At 33.8% G+C, this 18496-nt stretch overlaps 1 protein-coding gene across 1 annotated transcript in view; it reads left to right on the top strand.

Annotated features, from left to right (window-relative positions):
- Positions 1–18496, top strand: part of FIG4 (FIG4 phosphoinositide 5-phosphatase) — a 134049-nt gene that overhangs the window by 71713 nt on the left and 43840 nt on the right. Inside the window, exons 16-19 of the mRNA XM_074310123.1 lie at positions 5515–5653; positions 7335–7393; positions 7857–8004; positions 11904–11987. Of these exons, the coding sequence (XP_074166224.1) occupies positions 5515–5653; positions 7335–7393; positions 7857–8004; positions 11904–11987 (430 nt within the window). The remainder of the gene's footprint in view (positions 1–5514; positions 5654–7334; positions 7394–7856; positions 8005–11903; positions 11988–18496) is intronic.

Here is an 18496-nt window from a genome sequence, read left to right as displayed (position 1 = left end):
AGAGTTGACAACAGATTTGATATGTGTAATGGGTATGAGAGTGGAGTTGAAGATCATAATGAATTTGGGAGTATAGATGACTAGGAGGATAATTGTAATAGGGAGTTTTGGAAGAGAGTAGAGTCTGGGGAGAAAGATGAGTTGCAAAATATTGATTTTGTGCTGCCTATAGAACGTCCTGTTTGAGATATCCAAAAGGCAGTTGGTAATTTGAGACTGGAGCTCAGAAAGTTAGGGATGGGTATATAGATCTGGGAATTGTCTACACTGAGCCCATGAAAATTGATGAGATCTTGAAACAAGATCATACATAGAAGAAGACAAGTAGGACCAGGATGGAGCCTTAAGGGACTCTCACAATTGTCCTAAATCAGGCAAAGAGTGGGGAGGAGTAGTGAAATAGGTAGTAAGATAACTAGGAGAGTGCAATCTTGAGAAGAGAAAGCATCCAGAAAGTAGAGGTGATTAACAGTGTCAGATTTCAGAAATGTCAAGGACTGGTATTGAAAAAAGGCCATTAGATGAGGCAACTGAGGAATCACTGGTAATTGGAGTTGGAAAGATCCTTTTTTTTTTTTTTTTTTTTTTTTTAAGGTGAGAAGGTAAGACTGAAATTGTTTTGTAATTTTAAGGTAAGCAAATTCATTTAATTAAAGAAGATCCTTTGCCAAATTTGTATTTTTAAAAAAGTGTTTTTTTTTTTTTTTTTTTTTAAAGTAAGTATAGTTTGGGGCAGCTAGGTAGCACAGTGGATAGAGCACCAGCCCTGAATTCAGGAGGACCTGAGTTCAAATGTGGTCTCAGACACGTAACACCTAGCTGTGTGACCCTGGGCAAGTCACTTAACCCAAGCCTCAGAAAAAAACAAAACAAACAAACAAAAAATAAAGTAAGTATAGTTTTGTTTTAGTTTGGAGAATAAAAATAATATCCTTTTTGACTGAGTATTAAGATTCCTTGGATGCACATTGTAATAAAGTGTGCATGTTTGTGTACCTGCCCTGTTCTTAATATGAATATGGTACAAATACCTCTATGGTGAAAGAAGAGATTGTTATGATTTCAAGAATTGTGAGACAGAAGCAGACAAAAAAAAATCTGACAAGCTTAAGTTTGCAGGATAAGTAACTGACAGATTTAGGAGAGAGATCATTTAGCTTCCCTGCCCAGTCCAGTGAATCTTCCCTTAAGGAAATGTGAAAATTCATTTGTTATGGCAGTTTTTATTTTGTCTGATATTAATGGTAATAATTCTAGTGAAAATCACAAGACTTGACTTATGGTTTTATTAATATAAGTAATGCCATAGGTGAAGAAATCCCCCCCCCCTTTTTTTTTTTCAAATTCCCTTTCTGGGTAGCACCTTCTTTTGGAGAGCTGCCCAGAACACTGAAAAGTTGTCTTTTGTTTAGGATTGGGTGTGATTTGATCACTGGTATTCCTGGCTTTGAACCAAGTTCTCTATCCAATATTTTATCCATTTCACTGCCTCTCAAAAAATATCAGATCTATGCTTTCATTCATTTAGAAAATTTTCAGTGAAGAACACTACCAATTTTGGTTACCACCTACCTTCTATGCAATACACAGACTTAGAAAGTTGATGAGGACACTGAAGAATAAAAGTGTTGATTTGTGTTAGTGAAGACTTGTACCAAAGTATTTCTAGTTCCAAAGATGGCTTTCTGTTCACTATTCTGTGCTGGCAACACACATTGATGCAGTGTTTTAAGATTCTCCAAGCACTTTCCTCACTACCTATGAAGTACATAGTCTCTGCAGTTAGAGATTTTTGGAGACTTGTTCTTTACGATTCCATGAAAAACACAATCAATAATTGTCAAGGTCCTGAATTGTAAAGGTCTGGTCGTCTCTAAGTTATCCTTGGGGACTGCTGTCTCAACTCAATCTCAGACTAGACTCTCCTTCCTCCAGAGTGCCGTCCCAACCCTGTCCCAGAGTAGACTAACTCCTTGCCCTCCTGCCCTCCTCTTTTATCCTAGCAGAGATTGTAGTGAGAACTCAATGGGGCTTGTGAGAAAATACTTCAACCAATGAACTTGCTCCTTTTAAAGGTTGTGTAAACTACTTTTCAGAAGTTCAAAAGTGTAAACTCTCTCTAAAGGCCAGAACTAAAAGTGTGAATTCTGAGCTAGAGAATTGCCCAGACAACCTGAGTTTTCACTTTGTAATCCTAACATCTCTCCCTTTCTTTGATTTAGAATATAGGGTGGGCATGACCTTGAAACATAAATCCATCAATATGGGAGGTATTACACATAATTACATAAATACATAGTAACATAACACATGCTAGAAGTATGTAACAAATAACATGATCAAATAATCATAAATTGAGAATTTATAAATGTCTATAAGTCCATTGTCCATTAGTCTCACCTTGTGTTAGGGAATCTTTAACAGTCTCCTTATCAGCCATGTTCTTTTCAGTGTCAGATGTTTCTTAGATCTTCTTTGTTTTGAGGTTTTTCTCTTTTTCTGTCTCTCTATGATGGACAAGGTGAATACTACTCATTGGCACCCATTTGAATCCTTCTCTATCTGAAGAAATACAAGCAAACCTCTCCCCCAAGCAGTTAACCTATCTGGTCCCTTCCATTCACCACTTTCTGGGTCTCTCCACATTACCTGGTGATTATCTAAGGACAGTGGAGCTGCTCGCATTGGACACTGCCCTTCTGGTGGGTTATAAAACCTGTCTGCCGGAGCCAGTGCATCTTTGTCAAAAATTAGAAAATTAATGGTATAGAGAACTAAATTTAGAAGTTCTCTAGGGTTACCTGTGGCTCCCCCTTTCTTTTGTTTTTGGAGGAGTGTCTTAATGTCTCTGTTTCTTCTCTCTACTATTGCCTGACCTTGCAGATTTAAAGGTATGCCAGTAGTGTGTAAAATCTTATATTGCGCATAAAAGTGTGCAAAATGTTTAGAAGAATATGCAGGTCTATTATCTGTTTTTATTTCTTGTGGCACACACATAATTGCAAATGCTTGGATAAGGAATTCAGTGACCACTCAGGCTGTGTCTTTTGCTGTTGGCACTGCAAAAGTGAATCCTGCAAAGATATCTATCATCATGTGGATAAAAGACAGACGACCAAAAGATTTATAGTGGGTCACATCCATTTGCTAGATTTCATTAGGTCTCAAAAATCGACAAATTTCTCTAGAAATCCTTCGCCAAGAGGGATCCTGTCTTTCCATGTTCATCATAGTCCGGGTGTAAAAAGCATTTGTTCCCACTGTAGCACATCGTCTTATGATCTCCTCTAAAGGAGCATCTTTGTCTAATCCCCATATAATTCTTTTTCAAATCTCATTGGCATTTTCCTTAGCCAGATGTCTGGTCATTATTTCTGTAGCTGCATTTTCTCCAATAGTTCTTTTGATAGCAGTTTACAGACATCACACAAAATCCACAAAAGGTTCATTGGGACCTTGCTCTATTTTAGTGAAAGCCTCTCCCTGATCTTTCTGTCCTGGGAGGGAACCCCAAGCTTTTATTGCAGCCTTAGCAATTTGCTCATACACTGTCATAGGATAATTAATCTGTTCTGAATTCTCTACATACTGACCTTCATCAGCTAATTTCTCAAAAGTGAATTGTCTGTTAACTCCTATTTCCAAATTGCATCTGACTTGGATCTTACATAATTCATGAAACTCCGCAAGCCACAACAGATTTTGTCCAGGTTCTAAACATGTCCTTGTTATGGATTTCCAATCATTCAGGGTTAGGACTTCATAAGAAAAACCATCTAGTAACATTTTAACATAAACTGATGTAGCCCCATAAAGGGTACAACCTTTTTTTCAAATCTTTAATTTTATTCAAATCTAAAGATGTATATTTTCTCCTTTTTTGACCTACAGAGTCAATCCCTTCAATCACAGGATATACATGTATAAAATCATTTATATCCTGTCCTTCTCTCTTAGCCTTAATAAATGCTTTTTCTAATCTTGTCATAGGCTGCTTCACAGGCGATTCTGTTTGTGTTTCTGTTGCTTCCCCTCCTCCTTCTTCCTCTACCCCTGAAGGTGGAGTAGATGTGGGCCTGTCAATAATCTGCTCTCTAGGCGGGGTTGAAGCTTCTTCAAGAGAATCAGAGTCATCACACCCTAATTCCTTATTTAAATCCCCTTGCCCTTGGGCAAGATCTTGATCTTTCTTTTTTTCCTCATACTTCCTCCTCTATTAATTTTTAAAACTTTTCCTTCTCCTACAACTTGCTCGCTAGTTTAAGGCTAATTGAACTACGTTGTAGATATAAAATACCTCTGCAGAAATTGAAAGAGGCCCATTTTTTGCGTGAAATTCTTTCAGTTGAAATCCCACTAGCTTCTAGTTATCTACATTTAGTTTTTCTTCCTCTAAGAACCAAGGGGACGTGCGTTTTAATGCGCCCAAGAGTTTAGCAATCTGTACCCAGGTTGCAAATAAACTCTGCTCCTCAATTATCTTAATTATACTCTCTATAGCACCACTCTTGGGTGGGGCTGGAGCTGAGGCTGGGGCTGAGTCGGCTGAGGTCAAGGGAATGTCTTTAGCTAACATCTGCCCCATTTCAGCTATAAGAGATTTCTGGTTTAGCCCTTAAAAAGGTAAGTTCCTTATTTGTCTATTAGACTACTCACTTAATCTCCTGGTCACTGGAGGACTTCAGTGGAGGTAGGGTGTCTGTACCTGTTCAGGCACCAAAATATGAAGGTCTGAGCTAGCTCCTCTGAAAGGCTCAGAATAAATCCTTGTGAGGATAAGCAAAAGTCCTTGCCCCATGTTGTAGGCGCCAAATTGTCAAGGTCCTGAATTGTAAAGGTCCGGTCGTCTCTTAAGTTATCCTTGTGGACTGCTGTCTCAACTTAATCTCAGACTAGACTTGCCTTCCTTCAGAATGTCATCCCAACCCTTTCTCAGAGTAGACTAACTCCTTGCCCTCCTGCCCTCCTCTTTTATCCTAGCAGAGATTGTAGTGAGAACTCAATGGGGCTTGTGAGAAAATACTTCAACCAATGAACTTGCTCCTTTTAAAGGTTTAAAGGCCAGAACTAAAGGTATGAATTCTGAGCTGGAGAATTGCCCAGACAACCTGAGTTCTCGCCTTGTAATCCTAACAAATAATTTTTTCATGTTTTCTTGTAATGGATTGAAACCATAAAACTCTTTGACCTAATTCAGCAGTCTAAATTTGTTCCCTCATTAACTTTATTTGGAAATGAAACTTCAATTTTTCTCTATGATTTAATGAGAGATGGGTTGAGAGAATTAGGAGGGAAGCAGTTTTTTGATAAGATTTGTATTCTGATCAAACATTTGCTGGTTGTTTTTGATTTTTAAAAATTAATTTTTGATTAATTTTTTAAAGCTGCAAGTTGCATGGATACACAGTTGTATCTACATATATTCTCTGTATTCACTTTGTCTATGAAAACATCTTCATATTGTGTTAATCAGTTAATGGATTTCTTGAAAAAATACATATTTTTGCTTTTTAGATGCTGATAGACAAGATTCTATCAATCTATTTCTGGGAGTATTCCATCCCATTGAAGGCAAACCTCATCTCTGGGAGCTCCCCACAGATTTTTACTTACATCATAAGAACACTATGAGACTTTCACAGACAAGAAGAAGGTATTTTCCTCCCTCTTAGTTAACTGAAATAACTGAAAAAGTATGCTATATTTTGAACAAGTGACTTGATGCCTTTCTCTTTGAAAAAAAAAATAAAGTGACCACAGTTACTTGTGAAAGAAACTCTTAGAATTAACATTGATATGAAATAGAAACTTAAGATGATTTAGGCCTGACATGAAGAGAGGCTATGCAAAATTCATAGAATCTTATATTTAGGGCTGGAAGGAACCCAAAAGTTCATCTTAAAGATGAAGAAAGTGACGATTAGAGAAGTGAACTGAATGGTAGAAAGTCACTATTGATTATAAAGAAGAGAGCCCAAAAGTGAACCCATGTGGTAAATGACAGAACCAGAAATGAGTTTAGGTCCTTTGATTGTCAATCCTTTCTCTGAATCAGTGAACAATATTTCATTCTACCTGAAACCCAAACATGGTTTTGGAAAGTCCAATTGTGTGTAAATTTCAGTTTTTCTGGAGAAAGTTCTCCATATTGGCTGCTTTATTATGGAGGACCTAAACCTCAAGATTCAGCCTAGATAAAGAGTCAGTCCAAAAAGACTTGGTAGAAAGTCATTAGTTTATAGTTTAATGTAGTCCTTAAGTTTTTTAGTGAAGCACACAGAAATAATAATTAAGTCCTTGTTGGCTTTCTTAAGTACAAATATTTTACAAAATTACTTTTTTTTTTAATTGGGAGATTGAGGACTTTACCATGAGTGTGTAAATTTTGAAATTTAATGATTGTTTCTATGATGGTCAACCATTTGCAATAGCAAATAAATAAGTAGTCACCTCTTTGTAGCTTTGGAACATGTTTTGGAAGTTACATTTTAATATGGGGGTTTGTGATGTTGTGGACAGTTAAAAAATAATGAAATAATGAATTCCAGTTCAAGAAATAGCAGGTTATCCATTGTCTTCATACTTTATTGCTTTCAAAGCAGTCTCTGTTTTATTCTGAACATAATAGAACCCAAAATGAGTTTAAATTAAGTTGTATGGTTCAGATCTTTAAAAATTTAGAGTAACTTAATTTTGGAATAAAATAATCAAAAAATCATATCAGAATAGAATTTCTTAATCTATTTTAAGCATTTCATAATGCTTAAAAATTAGATGCAATTTAGACAACCTGCCTTTGAACATGACTAAAATTTATTTAGTTGACTTAAAATTTACCTTTCTCTTAAAATTATCATTTCATTTTCTCGTGAATAAGTATGTACTTAAACATTAAAGGGATAAAAGAAGTAAAGGGAGCATGTAATTAAATTAATATGACCTTAAATTGTTTGAGAAAAAATATCTTTCATTTGTGTAGTACTTTGGAAAGTGCTTTCATCTCTTATTAATTACAATGAAGAAACTGTGGTACAGAGAGAGGAAATGCCTTGTGCCTTGAGTCACATAATGATTTCATGGTAGAACTAAAACTAAAGATAAATATCCTGGCTTTCAAAATGAAACCTACAAAGGGACCATAAAAATCATAGGTTGGAGGCAACTTTGTATGGACGTTTTTAGTTTAAGTACAAAATATTATCTCATAAAGGACCTAAAAATTAACTAGCAAGGTAAATGGATTTGGTGATTACAGGATATTCCTTCTACCCACTAATTGTGCAAAGCTAGTGTTTATAATTGGGCCATAAATTTTCTTTTTTTTACTTTTATAGCTATACAGATTGGTTAACCCCGGGAGTAATAAATCATTTGCCATTGCCTTATGATGAAGGTAGGTGCTATACTTTTATTTTCCTTTAAAAGGTATTTGAAATATGGTAGTACATTTGAAGCATTCTGTGTTTTTAATATATTTTTTTTTGTCAACACCTGTGATTTAATTGGTTTATAGAGTACTCTCAGTGTGGAAATTTGTTCCAACAGCACAGAAGTGACTCATCATCTCTCTTCTTTAGAGAGTTTCCTGGGGGCACTAAGGAGTTAAGTGATGTGGTCATACTCATACAGACCGTATGTGTAGAAACAAGACTTAAATTCTGGTCTTCTGAAGAACCATTTTTGTCCAGGGTCAGTAGCAGAGTTGGAATGAAAACTAATATCCTTTGACCCCAAATCCAGTTTTTTTCCTTCTCTCTACTAGATTGCCATTTAGATATGAAAAATGCAAAAAAAATGTAATTTTATTTCTAAAGTTTTGATACTTAAAAAAGAATAACAAAAAATATCCATTGTAGTAACCTGTGTGGAAAACAGAAAGAAATTGATAGTGAAGAAATTTCACAAGTATGAAGAAGAAATTGATATCCATAGTGAGTTCTTTCGACCTTATGAATTAAGTAGTTTTGATGACACCTTTTGCTTGGCCATGACAAGTTCAGCAAGGTAGGTGAAATATTTGAGTTTTATGATTTCACTTTATACATTAAAGGTTCTTGTTAAACTGTTCATAAAACACAAAATTATAGAATCTTAAAGTTGTAAGGCACCTGAGAAGTCACCTAATTCAACCAAATATCCCTACAGAAATTCCTTCTACAGTATTTCTCACAGATTGATATCCAGCTTCTGTTTGAATATTTTCTGTGATCAGGAGAGCTCACTATTTCACAGGGCAATTTCTTCCATTACTAGGGAACTTAAATTGTTAGAATATTTTGCTTTATCATAAGTGGAATAAGAACTTCATGATGACTATTCATAGTTTTATCTTACTCAAAACAGAAAATAACTTTATAATTTCTTCCAGTATTTGAAAGATATTATCATGTCTCTACTCTGCCTTTTCTATAGGAGGACCTTCCCCATCCAATTTTTCATGATACTCTGTCTTCTACATAATATGTACTTAATAAATGTTGAATTGCATTTCTAGACCTTTCACCCTCCTGTTTGCCATTCTCTACACTTTTCCTTTTTAATGCTGTTTCCATTAAAAGCCGCATCTATAATTGGATATAGCACCATTTTTGAACAAGAATGATAAAGTATAAGAAATAAAGTGGTTGTGACTATTCTGATAAAAGGAGTGCCCACAATAGGAAAATTACAAATTCAAACTACTGTAGATGTGATATATCATCCCATACAGAATATACTCTGTTATTCTTATTAAACTTTTAACCTTCTTTCATCCTAATCCAAAATTACATTTTTGTATTTGCTTACATATGCATATGTTGTTTACTCTCAATAAAATGTAAGCTCTTTGAGTACAAGGATTGATTTACTTTGTCTTTGTATACCTAGCATGCTGTATGGCACACTGAGCTTTTAATATAAATATATTTGTTGATCTGAAGTAAATTTGGGCCCTTCTTTCTACAAGTCATTGTTAGTAATGTGTTTTAGGTTAAAATACTCATGTTCCTTTCTATGGCTGTTTAGGTAACCTGAAATTTAATTCTTTGGAACTGTAGTATTACATGATTTATATTTTAACAATATTATTGGAAATATATTGGTAATTTTATTTTAGGGTGAAGCTTGGGTTCCTTAAAAGCTTTATACAATTTAACAGAGTCAATTCAAACCACTCTTCTTTTTCTGTTCAGTTCTTCACCATGTTCATTACCCTTCCAGTGTTTATGTCCAAATTGTAATGAATGAGTTCTTCAATCTGTTATGGAAGCAATTGGCTAGTGATTACTGGGTGTTAAGGAAGCCACATGCTAGTGGCTACTGAGGATCTAATTCTGATCAACAGAATAGATCCCTTCATGTGAGAGGATGATAACAATACAAGGAAACTGAGAGGTTGTTGCTTTCTCTGACCTCTTCCTTCTTGCCTCCAATTTATTTCATTCCCAATCCACAAGCTACATCTGTGTCAGTAAAGGCTGATTTGCAATTCCTTCTGGGGTGCTATGATTCATAGTTGTGGGAGTTTTGGAGAATTGACCTGTCCCTTCACACTTATGCATAGACCTTAACAATCCACCTGTATATCCTAGCTAAACAATAGAAATTATTTTCATCCATTTGGTACTTCTTATCTGAATTGTTAGATTGAACTCTTCAGTGATTATGCATATTTTTAAGAGACTTTGCATTTATTTTAGGATTTGATTGAATGTCATCTGCAAGTAGGAGCATCTCAATACAAGAAGTCCTTCTTTTCCTTTGACTTGACCATTGTCTTGAACTTTCTTAGTGGCAAACCCATTTACTATTATATATATATATATATAAACCCATTTACTATTATTATTATTATTATTATTATTATTAGTTTATTTTTTATTTTTTTGGCTTCACTTGGTGCTATGCAGTCATTATATATAATTGCTTCTGCTGTCTGATTTTAACCCTAAAAAACCCAACATTTATTTCAGTAGAGGAAAGATCAACACCAATTTCAAGTATAAATTTTCTGAAAAATCTTACAAAGAAGTTGATGGAAGATTATGAGCAGAATGGTATTAAGAAATCATAGAGAAACAATGGAGGGAAAACAAATTAATAGAAAATTAATCTAAATCAGTCTAGGGGCATTTAAGATAAAGTCTTAAGAAGGAATCCACAAAGACAAAATTTCTGTAAAAAACTCTTTTTTTTCTTCATTAGTGGTGGAGCAATTCTATTTGGACTCTTTTTTTTTTTTTTTTCTGAGGCTGGGGTTAAGTGACTTGCCCAGGGTCACACAGTTAGGAAGTGTTAAGGGTCTGAGATCAGATTTGAACTCGAGTCCTCCTGAATTCAGGGCTGGTGTTCTATCCACTGTGCCACCTAGCTGCCCCTATTTGGACTCTTAAAATCACAATTCTTCCCTCATGAGGAAGTAGAAATGGCATTAAGGAAAACAGATTTAAGAAGGGCAAATAGAATAGGCCAAGAAAAAAACATTGGTAGTCTGTATTGGAAGTGACACAATTTGGGAGTACTAATGCTAATATTAAAAATGGAGGTACTATTATTAAAATCATAATAATATGTTGAAATTTAAGCATTTTAAAACTGATTCCAAAATTTCTTATTTGCAATCCAAAAACATAGTATTTATTTATATCCATATAACACTATCTTCCTGCAAAAATCTTGATTTAAATCTTTTTTAAATTCTGTGGGGATTAACCTTGTCCTACCTACAATAAGAGAGACCGAGACAGAACTCTAAGCCAATGGCACTTTATTAAAGGGTCTGTGCTCCCCCTTAATGAAGTGGACCTCAGATCTTACTCATGATACAAAATGCCACTTTCTTCCAGGATCCTATTTTTTAGAACTAGCTATGGAGGCCTTCCAGAATAGCTATTTTGAACCCTTCAAAAATGGAAAGCCTTATCTTGAAAGGTATGCAATGAAAATTGGTATGCAAAAATTAGGTGAATACTTGTCATATATTGTAGAGGAAAAGCATAGATATTAATTAGACAGGTTAGTCTTTAAAGCTCTCTCTCCTAAGATTCTATAATTCTGTGTTTTGGAAGATGATAATTTACTTGCAATTTGCTTGTTATATAGAAAGAGGATCTGCTTTGTACTTACTTGTTGTTATAGGGAAAACTAGATATAGTAGATATAAAAAGGAAATCTTTCCTTCTTTTCCAAATTCCTTGTTGATCAACTGACTAATTGACAGACCAATCAACTAACTAATTGACCAATTGATCTGACTGAATTGGCTATCTCAGCACATAGTGGAATTGTGTCTTTGGAGGTCTTAAAACAGGATTTACATGATAATTTCGTTTGTGTATTTAAAAAGAATAGCAAGTTACATATAGTAGATTTGTTGTTTCATGTGCAATTTATATATATATATACATATATATATTTTACATATATATATATATGTTATAGGAATAATGGTTTCATTCTATAAGTTAGAAATAAAATAAATTTTTTTTAAAAAAAGAGAGTAAAAACCCTGTTCAGGTACAGGTTGATCTAGGTAAACTCTGAAGTTCCATTTAACACTTTAATTTTGTGACTGTTGTTCTTATGAGGTTTTTTTTTTTTTTTTCTTCTTTACTACATCAAACTGGCAGTAAATCTAGAAACACTTCATGCTAACAAACTACATTTTGAATTCAAAGTCTAATACAATATCCTATTCAATACCGTATGCATAAATAGTTTTAATAACCAGCTGCTAGAAATGCTTGGTGCCATTCCTCTGGGCAGCTCTGTGGCTTCTAACACTTGAAACTTTGAATCTTTGGTTCAGGGATTTCTGCAGCTCCAGGGGAGAGGGAGGATGTTATGCAGGCATGTATTCAAGTGCAATATTCTCCTGGAAGACATTTATAAACAGCCTGTTTTTGCTTGTTCCCTTCCTTCAGAGACTTTATGCCAAAGAATGTTGGCATTGATCCAAGTCCATTTACCGTGCGTAAACCTGATGAGACTGGAAAATCGGTGCTGGGGTAAGAACTGTGTTTGTTTGTTTTGAGAAAGAACATATGATTTCATTGGTGTAGGAATAGCCCAATGAGCATGCCCTTTCTACCAGTATAATTCTGGAACTTTTCCCAAAGCTATATAGTCTTATGAGTATCAGAATCAATACCAGATTAAGTGACTTGACTGAGCCCACAGATCCAGGATGTGTCTGAGGTAGGACTTGAACCCAGCTATTTCCATTTTGGAAGTCAACTTTCTTTCTGCTATGCCATACTGTTTCTCCACACCTGAGTAGAAAGTGGAAAACAATGGAATTATTTATCATTGAAGTTCATGGGAGAAAAAAAAAATAAAAGGAATAGAGCAGGTATCCTTTAGTATAATTTTAATCTAGTAAAATAAAAAATCAGATCATTTAATTACATGTTATGACTATAGCACATTTACTTATGTCTTAATAGTTATGTCATTAGATCATTGAAGTAAATAACAGAAAACTATGCTTTGTGAGGATTTCTGTAACAGGGTATTTTGTTATTTTAAGTAGAAAAGAAACTGAATTGGCAGAAGAAGAAATAGAGGTTATTTATGTGGAATATCTTATAAAATCATATACCCATGAAATCATATGTCTTTGACATTTTGACATTCTATAAAAGTAAACAGCTTAATTTTTGAGTTTATTCACATCATTATGAAACCCAAAGGCAAATATACTTTAAAAATTAAATAGATTGTTTTTCCTTTAGCTTACTTAAAATGCAAGGTCGTGGTTTTTTTTTTTTTCTTTTTTTTTTTTTGTCACGGTCACATTTCTCTATTTCTGGCAATGTTCTGAAGAGATGGAGCACAAAGCCTGTGGTTGTGTCCTCATACTTTTCACCCTGCTGAATTATTTTGTGTTACTGTGCTTGTTACTAAGGCATACAACCTTATCTTATAAAAATGAAAATTGAAATTGATTTTTACTCTTTGCTAATACAAAGATTTAAAAGCTCATCAGTATTGATTAAATGTGTGTTAATATACTAAATAATTGTTTTGAGAGAAGTAAAGAAAGTAACAGTTCATATAATTAGCCAAGCACATTTGAAATCACCTAGTTCAACCTTTAACCTAATGCAGTAAATATTTTTACAGCTCCTCTGTGAGAACATTTTTAATGAAAGTAGGAGATGTACTTTTTTAGGCAGACTATTTCAATGTTGGACAACTGTACTTGAAAATTCTTTCTTTGTGGTAGACCATCTAAACTCCCTTGCAGCACTAGTTTTGTCTTATGGAACAATATCAAATATTTTTTCTTCTACATAGTCTTAAATGCTTTTGTATTTGTGTTGGGCCTTAGTCCTCTCTTCACCAAAATAAACATACTCAGTTCCTTCAGCTATACCATATAAAATATAATTTCTAGGTCTCTTAAAGTCCTGACTACCACTTTCTATTTGTACTCTGCTTTCTCTGTGGCCCCTAAAATTAAACATGGGCACTCCAGATATCGCTTGACCAGTGAAGTACTTATCTTTAGTTTTTTTTAGCAGATACATTGCACAGTCACCCACAAATTCTATGTTAAGTCAACTACAAAATCCCAAATGAATGTTATCCAAGAGAATGCAGGTAAATATTTAGAAAACCAAGGTTTTATACCAGATATAAATTATAGGTACAAGAACTGTCAGGATTGAAAACACTATTAACTTAATAAAACATGAAATTAAAATCTCTCAAAGTATGATTATGACAAATAAATGTAAGAAAGCCTTTGATATATGTTCATAATAATTTGATCCGCTGACATCTCTGCTTTTCCATGAATAAGACACTCCATCTTGGCTTTGTTCATTTCTCTGGCTGTTTTCCGTATCTGGGATGTTTTTCCTCTCATGTCCACCTTCTGGCTTCTCTAGCTTCTTTTGAGTCTCAATTAAAATCCTATTTTCTACAGGAATGCTTTTTCAACATTTCTTAATTATAGTGCCTTGTCTCTTTTCATTATTTCCAATTTATCCTACATAAATATATCTTATTTGTTCTTATTTGTTTGCTTATTGTGTCTCTCCCCCATTAAAGTGTGAGCCCCTTTAGGGTAGAGACTGATTTTTTTGTTTTTGTCTTTCTCTGTATCCCTAACCTTTAGTACTGTGCCTGGCATATGTCACTTAATAAATGCTTATTTACAGACAAACAAAAAACTAGTAGTCAAAAAACAACCATTTGAAAGACTAGATGTACAGGGAATTTTTTTCTCCATGTATTAAAAAAGTATCTGCCTTAAACCAGAACATATAGATATAATGGAAAAATATTAGAAATATTCCCATTAAGATCAAGAACAAAATAAGGATGTCTATATCCACTACTTTTATATGACATTATATTAGAAAATTTGGCAAATTAATAACATAGGAAAAAGCTTTTTAAATGACTAATAATGGAAACAAAGAGTCTAAAATATCATTTTGGGGTATATGATAGGATACATATAAATAAACTAGTTATTTCTATTAACTTATTAAAATATTAAGTTTAGCAGAATCCCATTAGTAGCTTAATTTACTAAGCAGTTTTCATTCATTCATTCATTTGAAATCATAAGAGAAACTCCATTTATAGTAGCAATGATGACCACCAACTATTTCAGAATTAATCTACTTGGTTGATACATATGTCTTATTATAAATAAAATAAGGACCTAAGAAATTTGAACAATTTTCATTGTTTGTGGAAAGATCCAATTAGCATAGTAAAAGTGAAAATATTGCCTCAATAAATGTCTGTGCATTTAATTCAATAATAAAATGCCAATCAATTATTTATTTATACTTTTATTCACAAAATTATTTATTTATATTTATTTATTATGTATTTATATATAATATATAAATTATTATACATAATAAATATATAAATAATATATTCATTATATTGTAATATAAGTATATTTATATCAATTATATAATTATTCAATTACTTACTTATTTATATAATTAAGAAGAATCATAATGGAATTTATATGGAAAAACAAACTGGCAAGAAGATTTTTTTTTAAAGTAATGGAGATATCCTTATACTTCCAGACTTTAAAATGTATTACAAAGCAGGTTTTAATTAAAAAAAAAAAAGTTAATTGCTTTGACTTCTAGTACCAAGATGGTTGAATGAAAAAGAAACATTCTGAAATCTTCCCATATCCTCTCCCCAAAACTGGAAAATCAGAATTGATCTAGGAGAAGGAAGCAACTTAAGTGTCATAGCAGAAATGGTCTGTCTCACCAAGGTAGGAGGGAAGCAGGGTCCAAGAACAGTAGCAATAGCAATAGCAGCAGCCAGCTTCACATCAGGAGACCCTCAGCAAGGCTCCAACCCTGGAACTGCCCATCCTGCAAACCAGTAGCTCCCTAGATAAGTGAGCAATCTACGCAGTGCAGCAGGGACCCACATGCAACAGAAACTACCCACAAGACCTTGACTGTTGCCATCTAGTTGTGAAGCCCTGTCCAGGGGCTAGCCTAGAGCAAGACCTACCAGAGGGCCTTCTAACAGAGAGATCCTATTTCCATAGTAACCTAATAGTAGGACCCCCACCCAGGGGGCAGACCAGCAACAAGATTCCTTCCTCCAGGGTTAGCCCTCAGAAAGAGTCTGTTCTATAACAATCTAACAGAAAAGCCCTACCCCGGGGGCAGGCCAGCATCTAAACTCCAAATCAGGGAAGGCCAAGAGGGAGGTGACCAACCCTGTAGTTAAAACAAGCAGTTATGCTCCAAAGCCTAGTGAAAGCCAGCAGTAAGATCCTAAACTCTAGCACAAAAAGATTGGATTGGTGCAAGACCACATCTCAAAAAGCAGAAAAATAAGCAAACAATAACTGTAGAAAGCTATTATAGCGAGAAGAAGGATCAAGGCATAAACTTAGATGTCAAAATGGCTGCATGTAAAGCCTCAAAGAAAAATGTAATTTGGTTTCAGGCCCAAAAAGAATTTGTGAAGAGTTTAAAAATAGTTTAAAAATGAAATTAGAGAAGTAGAAGAAAATTGGGAAAAGAAATGAGGGTAATTTAAGAGAATCATGAAGAAAGAGTTAGTAGTATTGGGGGAGATATACAAAAATTTATTTGAGGGAAATAACTGCCTAAAAAATAGAATAGGCCACATAGAAAAGAAAGAACCAAAGCTCACTGAAGAAAATAATTCCTTACAAATTAGAATTAAGTAAGTAGAAACTAATGACTCTGAGGCATCAAGATATAATAAAACAAAATAAAAAAGTAAAAAACAATGTGAAATTTCTCATTGGAAAACAACTGACTTAGAAAATAAGTATGAAAATATTTGGATTATCTGAAAACCATGATTAAAAAAAAATCTTGGACAACATCTTTCCAGAAATTATCAAAGAAAACCATCCTGATATATTAGAACCAGAGGGCAAAATAGAAATTGAAAGAATCCGCCAACAACCAACTGAAAGAGATCTTAAAATGAAAATTCCAGGTATATATAGCCAAATTCCAGATTTCACATATTAGGGAGGAAGTATGCACACAACCAAAAAGAAAAATTCAAATATGGTGATAGTCAGAATTACACAGGATTTGGCAGCTTTCACATTAAGGAATTAGAAAGTATGGAAGATGATATTATACTGGAAGGCAAAGGAGCTGTGATTACAACCAAGAATCATCTACCTGGCAAAATTAGATATAATCTTTCAGGGGAAAAATGGATATTTAACAAAAATATCTTAGTACTTCCTAATTAAAAGATAAGAAATAAATAAAAAAAAAATTGACCTCCAAATATAAGATACAAGGGAAAATAAAAAAGTAAAAAAGAAACACTGAATGGAAATAGAAATGAATATACCTTTTTTTGTATAAAGAAACACTGTAAAAAAGAAACAAAAAAGGGAAAATATAAGAAATTCAATAAGGTTAAACTTTATATTTGTATATGGCAAGATAATATTTGATAATATCTTAAGAACTCTATTAGCATAAGAACAATTAGGAGGAGTATAGATAGATAGAGGTGACTTTGATGGAGTGAAACTCCCCCACCCCTGAAAAAAAACACACCAAAATAAAAACGATAAGAAAAAAAATTATATTGGAAGAAGGGTGGGAGATTGAACGAGTCAAATTATCCCACATAAAAGATACATGAATGAGCTATTATAAGGGGCGGGGGGGGGGGGTGAGAAGAGGTGTAGTAGCAGAGCTTAAACCTTATTCTCATCAAAATTGGCTCAGAGAGGGAATGACATACACATTCAGTTGCATACAGAAATCTTTCTTACCTTATTAACAAGTTTTTAAAAATGGGGATAATAAAGGGAGACTGATCAAAGGGAGGGTAAATTGGGGAAGGCAGGGTTCACAAAGCACTTTTGAGGAGAGAAGGGGGATAAGTTCCTTGCCACTATACTCTTGGGCGACCTGAACTTTGCCCTCTTAGAACTAGATAAACTAGTGGCAAGGAACTGGACATTGGATGCCCATCATTTGGGAAATAGCTAAATAAGTTATAGTATGTGAATGTAATGGAATAGTATTGTTCTGTAAGAAATAACAAGCAGTCTGATTTCAGAAAAGCTTGGAAAGACTTATATGAACTGATGGTAAGTGGAGTGAGCAGAACCAAGAGAACATTGTATACAATAACAACTAGATCATGTGATGATCAACTGTGAGGGACTTGGCTTTTTTCAACAATGAGGTGATTCAAGGCAATTCCGAAAGACTTGGGATAAAAAGTGCCATCCACATCCAGAGAGAGCTATGGAAACTGAATGTGGATCAAACTATATTATTTTCACCTTTTTGTTATTGTTCATTTCCTTTTTTTTTCCCTCGTGTATTTTTTTCTCTTTTGATATGATTTTTCTTGCACAGCATGATGAATATGCAAATATGCTTGGAAGTATTGCACATGTTTAACCTATATTGGTTTGCTTGCTGTTTTGGGGGAGGGGAAGAGAGGGAGAAAAATTTTGAATTTAAGGTTTTGCAAAGGTAAATGTTGAAAACTATCTCTGCATGTTTTTGGAAAAATAAAATACTATTAAAAAGAACTAGATAACCAAGAAACAAGAAAAACATTAATGAGGTGAATAAAACTCTGGAAAGTTAGATTTAATAGATCTCTGGAGAAAACTGAATGGAAATAGAAATGAATATACCTTTTTTGCAACAGTATATGGTACCTACATAAAAAATGACCATGTATTAGGTCATGAAAACCTCACAACCAAATGTAGAAAAGGAGAAATAGTAATATCATCTTTTTCAGATCATAATGCAATAAAAATTACATTCAATAATGGACAATGGAAAGAGATTAAAATTTAATTGGAAATTAAATAATCCTAAAACAATACATGTGTCAAAGAACAAATCATAGAAACAATTGGTTAACTTCATTAATGAAAATGAGAATGAGACAACATATCAAAATTTATGGGATGTAGCCAAAACAGTAAATAAAGGAAAATTTATATCTCATATTGCTTATATCAATAAAATAGAGA

The sequence above is a fragment of the Sminthopsis crassicaudata genome, chromosome 4 (genome assembly GCF_048593235.1).
Source record: "Sminthopsis crassicaudata isolate SCR6 chromosome 4, ASM4859323v1, whole genome shotgun sequence".
NCBI classification, from domain to species: Eukaryota; Metazoa; Chordata; class Mammalia; order Dasyuromorphia; family Dasyuridae; genus Sminthopsis; species Sminthopsis crassicaudata.
Note: the sequence above shows the minus strand (reverse complement) of the source record. Positions and strands in the feature narration are given on the sequence as shown.